The following is a 17,169-nucleotide window of genomic DNA, read 5'->3' as shown; positions in this document are numbered from 1 at the left end:
AGATGTGTTTCTCTAGAGTAGCGCAAGTATTCCCCTAAAATTCTGTTACTTCTGCATGTGAGAATTATCATTCAGAGCAAATGTTCTGATCTTTTCTATAGCTTAAGGTCTTCATTGCTTCAACTTTTATAGCTTCAGTCTCTTTACATGACTATGATGTTGAAAACACCTGTATTTACTGCAACTTGCATTATATGGAATATCAAGTTTGTTTCAGGATGAGCTAATGAAAAACATATTTTGAAAAAAATCCCAAATTAATTACTGTTTCCATAAATGTCACACAGTTTGTAGTAGACAAACTGTGTATTTTGCAAATATTTTAGCTAAGACAGCTGAAGATTGAAACTTTAAAGGCAAAACAGAAACCGCTTCCTGTTCTCTCCTGAAGTGCAGCAGCAGAGCTTACATGGGTTTGCACCATCAGCCACTATCAGCATCCGCAGCGAGGAGAGGTTGATGTCCCTCTGGTCTCGATGTGCCACCAACGCCCAGTGCATGTCTCTGGACTTCACACAGGCAACTTTTGCTGCAATAACAATGACAAAATTACTAACACACCATATGAAAGCTAGACAGACGGGATGTGTTATCAATTTGCACTTTGGATTTTGACTATCAAGCAAACTTTTGTATATTCTTGTTCCTTACCTTTGTATTGACAGACTTTTTGTATCCATGACAGTGGATTCACTTTCATTAAGGAGTATGGAATACTTATAACATGCATCATGTTCATGACACTCTGAAATCAAAAAAATAAAAGGGTTTCAGACAAAAATTGTGGTAACTTATATTGTGTTATGGGCAGGGGCATCTATGCAAATTGCTCTGTGCTTATTTTATTGTCAGTGCTGGCATTCATCTTTTCCTATCTAGCTACCTACATTAAGATGAAAAAGACACCCATTTTCCAGTGCTTTAATTAAGGATTAACAATTTAGACAAATCAGACCATAACTTTTAAGCAGTACTGAAAAGAAACATTTTCTTTCTATTCATACTTAAACTCTAAATACAAAAAAATCTAATAAACCATTGGGTGAAGAATGTCTGCATGTTTGCTCTGTAGGTAAATATTATCCCTAAGCCTGATAAACTGCCATATATATGAACACTGCACTAAAAAACTCAAGCAGCAAGATATCTGTCTACAGAAATCCATCTCTGGGAAGACTAAAAGCTACCAATAGTAGTGGGGCACAAATTATTTAAAAGCCAGTAGACAAAGAAATTGAAGTCCTAGACTAAGCAGAGATCAATTTATTTTAACAGAAAATAAATGAAGGAGGTTTTAGTCCCTCTCTGGGTGAGCTAATTCCAGTATTTTCAACAAGGTCATGAAAAGTTCCAGGAAGTTTAGAAAAAGCAGCTGAGTGAAACCAATGACAAATCCAAAACTGATCTCTCAGTCTGAGCCCACCAATTGCATTGGTGATTTCTCAGTGTTAAACAAACAGCCTGTAAATGAGCTGCTGCTTTACTTCTGTTACCATTTAGAAATATCTCCTGAGGGCAACACGCCTCCCCTCATAGCAGCTCAGGTTAAATACAGTATTTGTTTTGGAAAACCTAGGTCTAAGAAAGGTTAAGTGTCCCAGTGAATTAGTCATTTAAACACTTGGAAACGGCAAAAGATAGTTCTCCTTTCAGTCTGGCATAAGCACAGGTACAGGAAAAGCACTTACAGGCAAGTACTGAAAAAAATGAAGTTCAGAACAAGATCAATAGCAAAGGAAGGCACAGAAAAGCTCTATTAGACACTTGCTTTCAACCAGTGATAAAGATGAGATACTTATGGGTGTTAAGCCTAATTGTTTCTGCTTCAGAACTGTTATTACTGCACTTTGATAGTAAGAAGAGTATAACACTGCATGGGAAAAACAGATCACTGGGAATCATAGGGACCCCCAAAATCATGGGAACCCCAAACAATGACCCTTCAACACTTGACATCTGTTCTTAAAGTGATCAGTGAATAGTAAACATTTTGTCAGTCACTGATTGCAACAGCACCTTCAGAAGCAATCCTTAAAAATATGTCACTTGTCTCCCATGTCAATTGAGGAAGACATTCCAACATTAAGTAGAAAATTAATGCAATTTAAAGTATTGGGAATGCTTCAATGTTAGCAAAAACATCTGTTGGTGGGAGTTTTGATAGGGGAGCTAGTCAGGAGCAATAGAACTATGCCATTGGATCATATCCCTATAGAAGCAAGTACTAATTTGATTTGTTTCTGCTATAAAGTTTGATCTCAAAATCACATATTGGTGAGATAACATGATAAGAATGGGACCACAGTACTTGACATGATACATAAAAATACTCTGACGTCTTTACCATGCTCATTATGGGTAAGTGCACTAGGAGAAGATCACGGGTTTAAATCACATTTATTTTGCTTTCAAAGCAGAAAAGATTGTATTAGAAGAAACTGTAGGACATCCCAGTTTGTGACAGCAATAAGCATATTAGGATAATTTCTTTTCAAATATTCAGAGAGAATAAAAACACATACTTACTGTAAGAATTCCATGCCATAAACCAACATCCTTCTTGAAATCTAGTACATTCACAATTGTTTCAGCTGTCCAATGAAAACAAAGCAGAATTTATTTTTTAGAGCATGGCATTGACCCAAGGCAAACCCACTCAAAGGAAGGAAGCTTCAGTATAACATGACTGATGACCTCAAAGGTTAAGTTTCAAAGTAAATCTCCGCTGCGGGATTTATATTGGTTAAGACATTATTTGTACCTCTCCTATAGATATTTTAAACATGAACATATTTCCTGAAATAAATTAAAAAAGAATCATGTTTTTAAACCTAGAAGCCTTTGGCACCGAACAGTGTAAAACATAAGATAGGAGACTGATGAGAAGTGAATTACAATTCCCACTTGATTTTAAGGATGATGCAAGGGGAGTGCACTCCTTACCTTCTGTGTATCCACATGCCTGGGTCAGAGCTTGGCAGTGTGTCAGCAGTGCAATCCTTGTCACAGTTACCCCAAGCACACTTCCATCTTTACATGTTTTGTACTAAAATGAAATAAGTAGGGAAAGTCAATGTGAAATAATTGCCCTATTTCCATTATTTAATAGCTATGTTTAAAGTGTTTCCTCTGCAGGTGTATGATGGACACATCTAATGACTCTATTTTAAGAAGGCAGCAGTACTGGGGAGTTTTGGAGGCATCTCTTTGTTAAAAAGGAATTTTTTTTCAGATAGGCTTTCTCTTTTGACTGAAGCTTCCCAGGCTTGATATCTGAAATCCATGTGTTGTTTAGAAACAGGCATAATTCTAACAATTCTGATCATGTCAATGACTAATGGACTGGCTAGATTTAGCAGAGAATAACCTAGTTCAGTCTGTTCAGTGTTTACATGTTAGATTTTATAGGCCAACCACTAAACCCAAGCTTCTCCCTTCTGCATCTTGGAAGGCATATGATAAGAGCTGACTGCAGAATCCTTGCTGGGTGCTGTGATAATAATCTATATGTATGCAGTCTGAAAGACACAAATTCTTTGATCAGAAGAATATGAGACTCGTGAGAAAGCAGCAGAAAAGAGGCAGGAGGCCATTGGTGATTACTGAAATAATTTTTGTAACTTTATGCAAGAGTCTGAGAACTATCAGTGGCAGATAATAAATTAAACATTTATCTTTCTCCATGATAAAGATAATCAGCAAGATTGAGAATGAAGACATCTCTGCTTCTCTAGCCCAGTATCCTGACTGCACAAAGACAGGAAACACCTTTGGTCCATTCACTTGCACTTAGTCCCATTGAAGAATCATTTAAATTCAATACTAACACCACTGAATTCAAAGCATTTGAGTCTATGCAGAAGGGGGAGAAAATTATGGGGGAAAAAAAAAGAGGAAAATTAAATTCAAAAGCATTGCTAACTTTGCCTTCCTGATGCTGTTCTGTTGTGGGGAGCGTGACTCATAAAGCAGTTAGTGACAAGCAAGCATTTGAACAAGAAATTCTTTCTCTTTCAAAGGGTCTGAAGGTTGTGATATGAGAACTGAAGCTTCACTGTGAATCTTGTCTTCTATCCATCCCAAGGCTAGTGGGCAAGCCCACACTGAACAGGACCAAGATTGGTCAAGGCAAGTGTAATATAATACTGCAGCAGCCACATAAAAACAGTAATGTTAGAAACACCCAAAATGCAATTTAACATTCCATTGACTTTTCTGAACTCAGTACTGGTCAAATTTATTAGAAAACATTACTTATTAACAGGCTAAACCAGGATGTTCTTTGCGTCTGTCACTATGGAATGAATAATGATGTTTACCTAACCCAGAAGTGCCATATGTAATGATTTGAGGAGAAGATGCATCTTCATTAACTCACCTCAATGTAAGCTGTGTCATTGTTGGCATCCTTGATGTGGGGGAACCAGTCACGAGGAGGCTTGGAGAGGTGTTTAGACTCTGTGACAAACCACAGCAGCTTTGGCCAGCCTGAGATACAAACAAAAGCCAGCTTTTGTTGAGTTTCTGCTGGATAAGACAAGACAGAAGTCTTCCTTGCCAGAGTTTTATTCTTGAAAGGTCTGTGTCACCATTACCTAAACATTGCTTCCTTTGAACCTCAGTGAAGTCTGAGAAAGAAGATTTTGCAGAACTGCTGTCTTAACACAGCTATTGAGGTCTTTTTAGGCAGACCCTGAGGGAATGGCTGGGCAGTTTAAGCTGTTAGTGACCCAAGCAGTTTCATTACCATTCCCCTGTCAGAAGTTACTGTCCCTACACTTCACTAAAGGAGTGAATCATATGAATAATTCTCATCTACTACAGTCCTAAGTCTGTTGGCTTAATTTTTGTGGCCACAGATGGTCTCAGCAGCCTGGCTGAGCCAGCAGAGAACTGGATTGGGAATACTGGTACCGCTCTCCATCCATGAGGCTGGCACAGCCATCACTGCCAGCAGTGACATGCCAGGACAGTGGTGTCCCAGCAGCCACAGCTGTTCCCGTGGCAAGTGTTTCATCATGGGCCTGACCCTCACCCACAGCCACTAAACAAGTGCAATTACTTGTAGTAAATGACCAGCAAGAGCCATGATAAACTAGGGTTAGATTACCTTTAAACTGTGGTATCTCCCCTGTGGGGCTTTTAGGCAGTCCTTTATGGCATGCGTCGCTGGTCAAGGCCACAGTAACTCCACAGCTTCCAAGCAAAAAGCCTATTTGTTGACTTCCGGCATCCTAAGAGATGACAAAATGCACAGAATTGATTAGAAGTGATTGCAGGCTGAAATAATTTTTGTCTTTGGGCACATTATCTTGAGAGGAAAACAGTCTCTTTCCATTAAATTGATTTCCTTTTAGGTGACTATCAAAACTCATCTGTACATTGACAAAGGAATTTCACAAGCTACATATCCCCTTGTCTGTAGCAGCATAAATCATAAAGAGAGCAGAAGCCATCAGATGGCATCTGCTCTTGCATCTCTTCAGAAATGACGAGTGGCTGGGAGGAATGTCTGATCTGACTGATCAGAGAGGATGCCAGGAGAAATGGCCAGACAGGGCCCTCATAAAGTTCACCAAAGGCAAATTCAAAGTCCTGCACCTGTGGAGGAACAACCTCCTGTACCAGAATGGTCTGGAGACCAACTTTTCGGTAAAGGACCTGGAGGTCCTGGTGGACACCAAACTGAGTGTGAAGCAGCAACGTGCCCTGGCACGAGGAAGGCAAATGGCATCCTGAGCTGTGCGAGGCAAAGCATTGCCAGCAGGCTGAGGAAGGTGATCCTTCCCCTCAGCACCAGTGAGGCACATCTCCAGCACTGGGACCAGTTCTGGGCTTCCAAGTAGAAGACATAGAGCTACTGGAGAGAGTCAGCAAAGGACCACTAGAATAATTAAGGGACTGGAGCATCTCTCCTATGAGGAAAGAGTGAGAGCTAGGACTGCTCAGCCTCAAGAAGAGAATGCTTAGCAGGGGATCTAATCAATGTGAACAAACACCTGAAGGGAGAGTGTGAAGAAGATGGAGTCAGGTTTATTCCTTTCTTTGCCCAGTGACAGGCCCAGAGGCAATGGACACAAACCAAAACAGAGGAGATTCCCTCTGACTATCAGGAAACACTTTTTTACTGGGAGGGTGACTGGCACTAGGTGCCCATAGAGGTGGTGGAGTTTCCATACTTGGAGATATCCAACAGCTACCATGGATATAGTCCTGGGCACCCTGTTCTAGGTGGCCCTGTTTGAGCAGGGGCGCTGGATTAGGTCATCTTAACACATCTCTGCCAACCTCAACCATTCTGTGATTTTGTGACAATTCTAGGAAATAATATGGACTACAGATGCTTCCACCTGGAGAAAGCTTTCAACCTTTAAGATGTTAGGATGGGTGTACAGTGGTGAGAGTTTCCCTATTAATGCTGACCTAAGCTGATCTGTCAACAACCATTTCATTCAGTAGTTACAGGCATGTTTCAGGAGCACTACATACAGTCAAGTGCCCATTAGAGTATGCTCAATACATTTTACTTTCCTCAAGGGGATAGAAGCAGTGAGATTAAGAAGTCATGTAATGATTTCCAAGTCTAGGCCATAGCTGTTCTTTAGGAGATGCTGTGCTCCTACAGCATTATGTCTGCTTTATGTGTAGTGTCTTGTCATTACTCTTTTATGAACTTTACATCTATCCACTCAGCTCTTCAACAGAGCAAAGCCCAAGATGTAAATGCACATTGAAGTATTAACCCTTTCTTCACAGAATGGTTCTACTGAAAACCGCCTAAAGAGACTTAAAAGATCAAATTATAATATCTTTCAAATCAACCATAGAGCACACTCAACCATGGAAACAACCAGAAATACAGAACAGTTGCCTTAATCTATTGATTTATTCAAAGCAAAATTGTATGATGGAAAGAAAGCCCCAGAGCCTAACTGACTAATTCTTAATGCAATTTTTATGTAGTCAAATAAAACTATCTAAAATGGAGAAGCAATGAGAACAGAGGAAAAGCAAAAGCTTACTTTTCCATACCACCTCAAAATATGTATATAGCAGCAATTATCCCACCTTTGACAGCTGAGTAAGCAATGTGGGACAATTAACTGATCTGTCAAGTCTATGCTATATAACTCCTTCCATCCAGAATTACTGCATTTGCTTTTGCTTACTGTAGCCAGAATGCTTATAAAAACAGGAAAAAAAAGAAAAGGTATTTTTTCAGCAAGGCTTTTTAAACTTAAGCTTGTGTATCATCTGTCCCCATATAAAACCAGACAATGAGAGTATCCTTTGAACAACAGAGAATAATACTGGTGTCTCCATGAACAACACTTTGGGGAGCATGTTGTTTGCTCTACCACACCTGCACCAGTGGGACTTCCAGAACTTAATGGGTTTTGTCAAGCATTAATTACTGTCCTCACTGACTCTCATGTCAGCTCGTCCACATCTGTGTTGTCAAACCTACGGGACAAGCACTTAGCCAGATCTAATCCTGGTTCCACATGAGGATGAGACCTTCTGTCTCCACTCTTGGAGTCTGCTCAGAGGAAGGAAATGTGGGTGCCTGAACAGTGCAGGAGCTGAGGGTCCCTCAGAAGGAATGTCAGGAAGAGGAAGGCTGGAGTGTTCCACAGAGAACACCACTCCTTGGTCAAGACACAGCTTCTGAGACCTGCTACTCTATCATCTATAAAGGGAGGTCATGAGTTCCTTAAAATATCAGATTCATACTACCATTGCTCAAAATTTCCCATTAAATTTAATCTAATAAATATTTACTAATATATGTATGACTTTCTAACTACCAATTTAAAAAAGGCATATAAATTTTATAATTGAATGGAGACTGCATTGATCTCAATTTTAAATTGCAATATTGTTGTAACTGTATATCCTATAAAAGACTGCTACAGTTTCACTACTATATCAAGAAAATGCCAATTCTCAACCAAGGAAATTCCATTTAATGCAGAACTTTGTAAGCAGAAATTAACCTAACAAATTCCATTAAGAAATTTAACATAAGGAAACCCAGTAGAAAGTGCGGACCTTAGAGCATCGGCATACCATGTCCCTGGGTATCATCTGTCAAACTCTTCTTACACCAAAACAAAACAACGGGGAAAAGAAACTTGCATTAATAGCGTAGAGTTCTTCAGATAACACAAGAAAGAATGACTATGCTTTCACTTAGTGCAGTATCAACTGTCTTAGAGTATGTCCACATAAATATTAATCATTCATTTGTAGCAGTTCACACACATACATAGATTTCTTAATACAATCTATGCATGCCACAGTTTGTAATAGCAGACTGCTTTACATCAGAACAACCCACCTCAAACAGCACTAAAATCTTCACCCCATTCTTTTCTGCACAGATATTCTTTCAATTGTAAGGAAAACATGACTGAACAATCACATGATGTAACACTGCCACAAGAGATTGGAAGAATTTCATCAGGCATGGGCAGTGTGTTTTACAGACTTTCAAATCCCATGCCATGCTTTGGTGGCCACACTAAATCCTGCCTTGCAAGAAAAAGGCAAATCAAGATGCTGAAGCAGAAGTGCTGTGACAGACACTGTCAAGAGCCATAGAAGCTCCAGTTGAGGATTTTGAACACAATGAAGCTTTCTGGAACTCTCCTACTCAGTGTCCATCGATTCCACCTTCAGTCTCAGTCTCTCACACCCTGTAACTAGTTATCCTCACCTTCTGCCTGCTTCTGGTGGCTCCATCCTAACCCAGAATCTAAAAGTACTGCAGAGAACAGAGACATAAAGAAGGGGTCAACATCCCTTGCCCCATGCCAGTGCTTCTGTGATAACTGCTGCCCCACAGAACTTGTTTCTAACTACTCAAGTGGTGTTGAGATGCTGGAGTGACAGCTAGGAGGTGGAAGATCTGAAACCTTTATACACCCCCCAGACACACCACAATGTTACCTACATACTCAACCATGCAAGCACAACAGTCTTTGCTGTTCCTTACGCCTCAGCATGACAGGCCCAGAACAGTGAGGACCTTGGGCAAAACTTGTTTTTGAAAAATGAAATTTGAGTTAAAAGTGCAGTCCTTTGCCTGAAGCAGTCAAAGCTTCCATGTGGGCCACAAAAAAGGCTACTCGCTTTAAAGGGAATGATTATTTCAGATTTCACAGACAAGCTATCGGCCTGCCTTTTGAGTAACGTGAAATGAATGGGTGCAAAGGTGAAAACTACTTTTTAAGTAGCAAAAAGACACAAACAAATAATCTTCCACAAAAAAAGCCAACCAAATCCTCTTCCCCTCTTAAATAGAATCACTCTCCTACCTGAGAAGAGAATAGATTTTCAGGACACACTGGTTTGTCAGAAGTGTTACTTGCTATTTTGGTAATTTATGCTGATCTGCTACTTGGCAACCCCCCACTTGCCATGAATGCTTTATTTTGCTGAATCTTGTGGGGGTAGGAAAAAGCTCAGGAAGCCAGTGGAGACCAGGTGATACAACTCAACACAGCCCCAACTGCAGACAGGGGCTCACTGACTTGCCAGAGATGCTTATTGTCAAATCCTCTACAATTCACAGTTTGAAATGACACATAATGCAGGCAGAAGGCAAAACACAGAGCTGAGGTATTGTAGCGTGAGGTCTGAGACCAATAGCTGACTTTGGAACTATCATTTTACATTTCTTGAAGGCACAGCACTTGCTGCGGTATGAAAAATGAGGTGTGCACAGCTTTAGACTATGTCTGCACACACCTAGAGAGATCAATCTTTCAGATGAAGTGAGCCAGAAATCCTCTCTGCTGTAGGCAGCCATTCAAAGTTCTCTAAAGACTTTTATTAAAGGTTCCCTAAAGGTTTTCACCAGTACCTGGAGGCAAATTGTCTTCTTCCTGCTGCAGAGAGTGATAATTCATTGTCTGGATAAAAAAATCCCACGTGTGGTTGCATTTCAGCATGCTGTTAATGTCATTTCTAGAATGCTTTGTGAGAGTATCTATGTGAAGGAAAACAATTATGATCCTGTCTCCGTGAGTGAGAGTGCATGTCCTTATCTAATAAGGAAGGAAGGAAGAGACAGCCTGTGCAAAGGTTGGTCTGATAAAGGTTACTTCTGTTCACTTGCAAATCCCAGACTGCTTTCAAAATGAGAATTATGTGGTGGAGCATCACAGACTGAACTAATCTTGTTTTCTGTTACAATGCTTATTTGAGCTCCAGTGCCCTCACCCTAACAAAAATTTGCTGGTAAAGAACAAATAGGGCAATGATCAGATGTAAAGGCCAAGCATCACCAGTTCTGAGCCAAAAGTTAAAAGGCATTGAGGAAACCCTCTTTTTTAAAAAACACAAAGACCTTAGTAAAAATTAAACACAGTGCAGACAAAAATCTTTATAACCAGCTTTAAGATGAAGAAATTAGTTGTCCCTTCAGACAACAGCTTTGGTATCTGCCTGCAATTTGCATGTGAAATCTGCAACTATGAGCATCTTAATCTCCAGAAATCTTAATAAAAGCAAGACAGTAGTTATTTTTGGCAGGGGACACTGCATGAAATATGGTATCCTCTATAGGAAACGATCATTTCCTAAACTTGAAAATATAATAAGGAAACACAAACTTTAAAGGATGTGAGATTCACTGTGGCAAACTGAGCAAGGACTTCTTACTGCTCCACTGCTGAAGCGTATGAAGAGGGATGGACAGGCGCAAGGCTTACAGGGTCCAGCAGTGTGCACATGGGGCTCAGGTGCAGCTCAGGGAACTTAGATTCTTTGGAAGGACTGGAAGACTACGCCACTGAAAAGAATATATAAAACATTTTATACATATTTTAAATCCAGGGGAGAAAGAGATGCATTGTCAAAAGATGTTCAAAAGCATGTAGAGCTCCAGTGTTTCTGGCACACTACAGCCCTACAATGAGTAAAGCTGAGAGAAAGCAAAGCTCATTTTATCCCTGAAACACTAGGAAAGATGTCAAGGTGTATCTCCTTCAGACTAGAACTCTTCTTTTAAAGAAATATATGACTGGGACAATTTACTGTCTCAGAAGAGATCTACCTCCCTAGCTATGTCGAAGCTTTAATAACCTTTCAGGATTAAATAAAAAGAGCTCCTGAAAAACAGTTTTACCCTATATGAAGCATCCTTTAAAAAAAACCCTAAATGTCCTGGAATGGATATCTCCAGATTTCCTATGACAATACACAGGCACAATTCTTCCAATCATACAGTGAGAGCCAGCATCCAGAAGAGCACAGAAATGCCTGCTGAAAGCACACACAGCATTAAATCTAACGGGCTACAAAATAGCATTTTAAGTGAGAAACTAATTTTTACATGCTTTCATGTCACACACACTCTGCTACAAATTCTGCCTGTGATAAGGAGGCCATGAAGATCTGTGAGGGACAGCTTTCTTCCTATGTTCACAGCATATGACTGAGCATAACTACGAATGTGCTTGGAGGACAAAAATGTTATTTTTAGATTAAAACTGAATAGCTCCCCTGACTGTGTCAGAGCAGAATAATAATATTTTTCATGGTGCCAATCAAATGGAAAAAAACATTGACCTAAAAAACATAAAGAAAAATAAATCCAAACCATATTTTAAAATTGTTTCATAAGGGACATAGTAAATCACTGTTTGAACTAGAACTTGACATGTTGAAACTCCCATCTCATCTACTTTGATGGCACATTCTATGACATACAGTTTGCAATTCACATCATATCACACATACAATGAAAGACTTTGTAATACTCCAGCTTCAGACAAGATTAACAAAAGTGGCAGTTCTGAAGGAAGAGATGTTGTATAGGACATATTATTTGCTAATGTTTGGGAAACATAAGCAAATTTGGAGAAAGGGACACTATTCTGAGAGAACAGAGCCTGTAAGACAAGGGATGAGGATTAGCTACAACAATTTTGGGGAGTGTTGATGATAAAGGCATTGCAATGGTATTAAATGCAGGGAAAGGAGGAGAAATAAAAATACTGCTTGTTCTATTGTTACAATGAGTGCAGAACCCCTGACTGGTGCTTTTTAGAATGAAAAGTTGGTTTGGGATTTCAGTTTTTAATTTTAGACCTGATGTCCCAAGTCTAAAGAGGCAAAACCATGCTCCATGAACTCCAATTTCCAATTTTTCTTTGCCAAACACTAGGAAGCATTTGAGAATAAAATTGGAAAATGCTGCATGGTTGCTGGATGTTCAGACAATCCATCCCAGATGCCAGGTCAAACGTGCCCTGCAGTCCTGGGGATATTCTAGGTATTCTGTCAACACAAAGGTGGGATACAGAAGGAAAGAGCAAGGCAAGATGGACCTTCACCTAACAATGAACTGGGAAGAAAATCCTGTCAAAATCCTAAAAAAATAACAGTTATGCTACAAAGAAAAGGGAATGCAGACAAAATCTAAGTGCTGGTAAAGCAAAAGCCCTTGCTTCCATATGGGTATAGATGTCTGCAGAGTAATCTGTAAGCCAAAAGTCTACCTGGCTGCAAATATTACTGCCAGTTTTAAAATGCCAGGGACAAAATTCTGCACAGAGCTGTGAAAAACTCTTCTTCATGAAAATGTAGAACACTATTAAAGCTGCTAATACAAACTTTTAATATTAGAAATGGCTGCTAATATAACTACCTGAAATAGCTCATCCTGTATCAGTTTATTATTCTGTAAGCCTATAGTATAATACAATATAAAATGTAATAGAATTGCTGGTCTATTTGCCAGCTCACATCTCTGTCTTCCAGAAAGCAACCCAAAGGATGTCCACTGCCAGAATGTACTGAAGCATGCAGAAAACAGAACAAATAATGGGAAAGCATAACAGAACAGTCTAGGCCATTGTGTGATGACAGGAATGACATCTTCCCACGGATGCCAGAAGCAATCCACTGCCATTTGACCAGGCAGAGGTATTCCTTCTGGGACTACTCAGAACACGATTTTCATCTCATTGTTTCCACTCCAGTTGCCTTTCCATATAAACAAATGCAAAGATATTTGCAATAGTATATGCTGTGAGATTGCATAGTTTTATTTATAGAGTATAGATCATGTTGCTTTTTTAACTGACATCTCTGTTATTGTGTTATTAATTTGATATTTAAACTTTGTGGCAAAAGATAAACAGTCTGAGTCTGTATATATTCCTTTATATAAATATATATATATATACATGTGTAAGTGTATATTATATATCCATATATAGACACATATTTTAAAAAAAACAAACACCCAAGAGGTTCAGCCAAATTAGGGTAAGTTATTCATTTGACACAGAGTATTTACTTGGACAGCTGGATTTTATAGTTTACTGGATGGATGTGGTATCAGATGTTCCAAAATAAATCAAATTTACGCCTATCTATGTGCTTTAAAATGTCATTAAACCTCAGAAAATAGTAACAGGGAAAGACAGATTTTTTAACCCTCAAAACCATGTTGCTTTTTTTTCATGGAATGAAAGCAGATTTACCCATTTGAGCACTCTGCAAGATCTTAAAATGTACATATTCTGCCAGCCTTATTTTGTTGATGCACATAAAATCTCTGGTTTTTATCAAAATAATGCACCATGTTATGCAACTGCCTCAGACTACAGGTACTGCCCTCAGATGTGAAGGCACAATGAGAGCCCAATGCAAATGAAATGTGTTTCTACTAAAATCATCCTCGTTCTACAGCCATGTCCACCTCTCAGTGCTCTCAAATACAACATTTTAGAAATGGAACAGCATAACCCTACTCCCCAAAACAGGTATGGTGGTTGAGGTCCCATCCTCTCCCCTTGCATGGCCTTTCCAGCTCACCTGCATCTTTCCTCCAGTCTCAGTTTAAGCTGGGGCACATCCTGTCTCCTCTTTCCCTTGGTCCTTCCTTCTGCTCAGTGGCCCTCAAATCTGCTCAGCTGGATCATGGCCTCTTGTTGTCTGATCCACTCCCTCCCTCCATCTCTCTCTCCTCCTTCCCCAGTTTATCAACCTGCCCCTTCCTGCGGCTCCCACCCCTTCTGTCCCTGCCACCTTCTGGTTTCACCATGGCAGGAGCCCACCACAGATGTTGGCTGGGACATGCATGATTGAAATCAAGAAATTTTGAGGTCAGCTCAGCTTCCCAGAGGTGAGGAAGGCTCAAGCAGGTTCATTCAGGAAGGAATCTCCAGTTATTTCGAGCTGTTAATTTGCTGTGTGAGATGTGCAAACTGCAAAGCCTTCGTGAGGGCTCACAATCTTGTTTTCAGGGCTTTCTTTTGAAAGGCAGGGCTCCTGTCCATGAAACAAAGATTTGAGCTTCTGCTCCAGGGTGCTCTAACACTGGAACGTTTCAAAGAAAAGCCCTTGACACCTGAAACATTGAAAATGTTTGACCAAAGCAATACATTTGCTCAGCCCTTTCCTTGGAAATGTCTCATGGCTTCAGTCAACATTTTCCAAAACAATTTACTTTAAAAAAGAAAGCCTGTAAGGATTTAAAAACACTCTTTGTATGGCCAAGTCCAGACCAAATAATTAAAGCAAGGCATTATTAGTGCTAGCTAATAAAAAAGTGATCATACAAGGGGTACGTAGGAGAAGCCAAACATGGTAAATTAAGGGGATACAACAAAAAAACCCTTGTAATGAATAAATACATTTTGCTGTACTTACAGCCTTCAAGGCACACATCCTCAGAAAAAAATGCAAGTTCTGCAGAATCTATGTAAGTGACCCAGCTGTCATTCACCTCCACCACTGATCCTCCCCTCACTACCCCCAGACACTCTTTCCAGCTGGAACTGCTCTATCTGCCTCCTAACACTTCTCTGGGATACGTGGTAGAATCTTTGAACCAACACTGGATGTGAAAGGCTTTTGATTAGAAGTGGTCAGTTTTCTCTATGAATGTATGTTCTGTGGCGAGAATTCCTGAGCTGAATTTGTTCCAGTGCCACCCTTGGCAGAGGTGACCATGGTGACAGAAGCTTTGGAATACATATGCACATACAGACAGAGGAGAAGGCATTTCCATAAGTGCTTTGAAGTAGCACACACAGCATCAGTGGCATTATAACATAGCTTGGGTTGCAGGGACAGGTGGAAAATCAGCAGTTGTTGCCAATGATTCTTTGTCAGTGGCCAACACCAGAAGGCTTTAAAAGGCAACAAAGATAATCTATCTATGACTGGCAGAGCTGTCCTCTTGAAAAATTTTCCTCTCATTTTCCATGCAGACCTGCCTTTGCTGAAACTGCAAGCACATCTTCAGATTTTCCATCACAAAAAAGAAGAAACTATATATAATTCACCACACAGAACTATCTTGGTATCCTCAGATTCAGAGCTAGCTAACCACAAAAATGTACTCAAAAGCTGTGTTCAGTTGTGATTTATTCTGATGTAAGTTCTAAAATGGAGCATAGAGAAGAAACTCAGTTCCCCACCTTTCTTGTAAGTGGCACTTCAATTGGGACGGGCACAACTTCCGCAAGCAGGCAGCCATAAAACGCCACCATGAAAGCAGCAGGATCATTGTTAGGAAACACGAGTGTTACCTGAAAGAGAGAGATGTGCATTAATAATGTTTCATCCTAGGTGTCAGATAATGATAATTGGAGTTTCCATGCTTCCTTTTGGATGGAGATGATACTGGAGCACTTCTAAGACAGCTATTCAAATGCCTAATGACAGAGAATGAGGAATCAGAAGGAATTTATTTTGATAAATATTCCTTTTATGAGTATTTTCACTTAGGATGTAGTTAAATATTTTCATGCCGCATTGTTTCCTACATTGACAACACCTTTCATCTGGTTCTGAATTAACTGATTGTTTTACCGGTGTTAAATAACCAAGCAAATGGAATTAAAAGAATTTCAGATTCTAATGTAGTAATTTGCTTGAGGTTACTAAAACTGAAGTGTACATGTGACCAAATCAGATTACCCAGACTTAAGATGCCATTATGTCAATCATTAACACAGTTTTGTTTCACTATACTTTGCCTCATGCAATAGTTTTGTTTTAGGACTATCCTGTTGTCCAAGTGTAAAGTTTCTGTGTGCTGTGTGCACACACAAAAACTGGTATCTAGAAGTAAACGTCACATCCAGAGCTGGCCCTATCACATGCCAGCCTAGGTGTGGATTTGTTGAACTTCACAGCTTCAGGGCTAGGGCTGGGGAATTATTTAGATAAAAGAATGCCAAAACCAATCACAGATCACCGGAATGCTCAGTAGGTGTTGAACTGTGCCGCTTAACTCCTGCAGGCCCCGTGGACAATGCCTGAGATCCTCCACAGACAAAGGGGAAGGAGACAGGAGGGCTCACAGCCTTGCTGAGGATCCAGCAGCTTCAGAGAGCCCAGAGCTCTCCTTGCAAGGGCAGGCAACAGTACTGTTCTCACTGGTGAATGACCTTAGTGGCTGGATCCTCTCTGCGATTTTGTTCCGGTTCAGTCAGATGGGCGTTCTCAGCTCAAGTCCTAAACAGCTGTAACACAGGTGGTTACTCCTGCACAGTCAACTGCAGTGGCACGCAAAGGCATGGCAAATGATTTCAAACCTCATTCCCATGGGCTCACACACAGGACAAGGCTGTACTATCACAGCACCTTGAAACTTGCTAAAACTATTTGGTAGCTCTTGAGTTTTGACTGCTTCGACATGCACAGCAGTTTTGTTGAAGCAAAATCATGATGTATGCTCCAAGGTTCAGTTACTGGGAGTTTCCAGAATTTTCACATGGCTTCAAAGCCTTCCATACTATGTATGGATACCTTCCATATGTATGTACCTTCCATATGTACCCATGTATGGATAACCTTCCATACATCAACTTGATTTCTTCAAACTAGAAGAAATCTAACCAGCCTTGTCCAAGTGGGTCCAAAATATCTGGTTTTTAAGCTGAAGATTTAACTCATAATTCTTTAGAGTCAGAGCAAATACACTGCTACTTTATCTACACACTTGCACGTTAAACAATCCAAGTGCTGGAGATGGCTGTGCAGAGCTTACTGTATGCAAATGGAAATAGAGGGATTTTGCCAGGTGCACAGAGGGGATGGTAGAGATTGCTGAGCCCAGCAAACATCTGAAATATCCCAAAATATACTTTGAGGGTTGTTGGGTTTTGCACTGGTCTCTGCTTACACAAAGGCAGTGAA

General features: G+C 40.1%; 1 protein-coding gene across 5 annotated transcripts in view; it reads right to left on the bottom strand.

Moving 5' to 3' along the window:
* The window catches only part of DIP2C (disco interacting protein 2 homolog C), a 311,348-nt gene that overhangs the window by 75,200 nt on the left and 218,979 nt on the right, over positions 1 to 17,169 (bottom strand). For all 5 annotated transcript variants that reach the window (XM_042044606.1, XM_042044602.1, XM_042044603.1 and 2 more), the window contains 7 exons: positions 15,444 to 15,554; positions 5,111 to 5,234; positions 4,379 to 4,488; positions 2,944 to 3,046; positions 2,527 to 2,591; positions 652 to 745; positions 410 to 529 (listed from right to left, as the gene is read on the bottom strand). In XM_042044606.1, coding sequence (XP_041900540.1) covers positions 410 to 529; positions 652 to 745; positions 2,527 to 2,591; positions 2,944 to 3,046; positions 4,379 to 4,488; positions 5,111 to 5,234; positions 15,444 to 15,554 — 727 coding nt within the window. The remainder of the gene's footprint in view (positions 1 to 409; positions 530 to 651; positions 746 to 2,526; positions 2,592 to 2,943; positions 3,047 to 4,378; positions 4,489 to 5,110; positions 5,235 to 15,443; positions 15,555 to 17,169) is intronic.

The sequence above is a fragment of the Corvus kubaryi genome, unplaced genomic scaffold (assembly GCF_017639235.1).
Source record: "Corvus kubaryi isolate FWS band 111438036 unplaced genomic scaffold, C.kubaryi_AGA036_p1.0 37398, whole genome shotgun sequence".
Taxonomy (NCBI): domain Eukaryota; kingdom Metazoa; phylum Chordata; class Aves; order Passeriformes; family Corvidae; genus Corvus; species Corvus kubaryi.
This window is presented reverse-complemented; position numbering and strand designations above follow the sequence as displayed.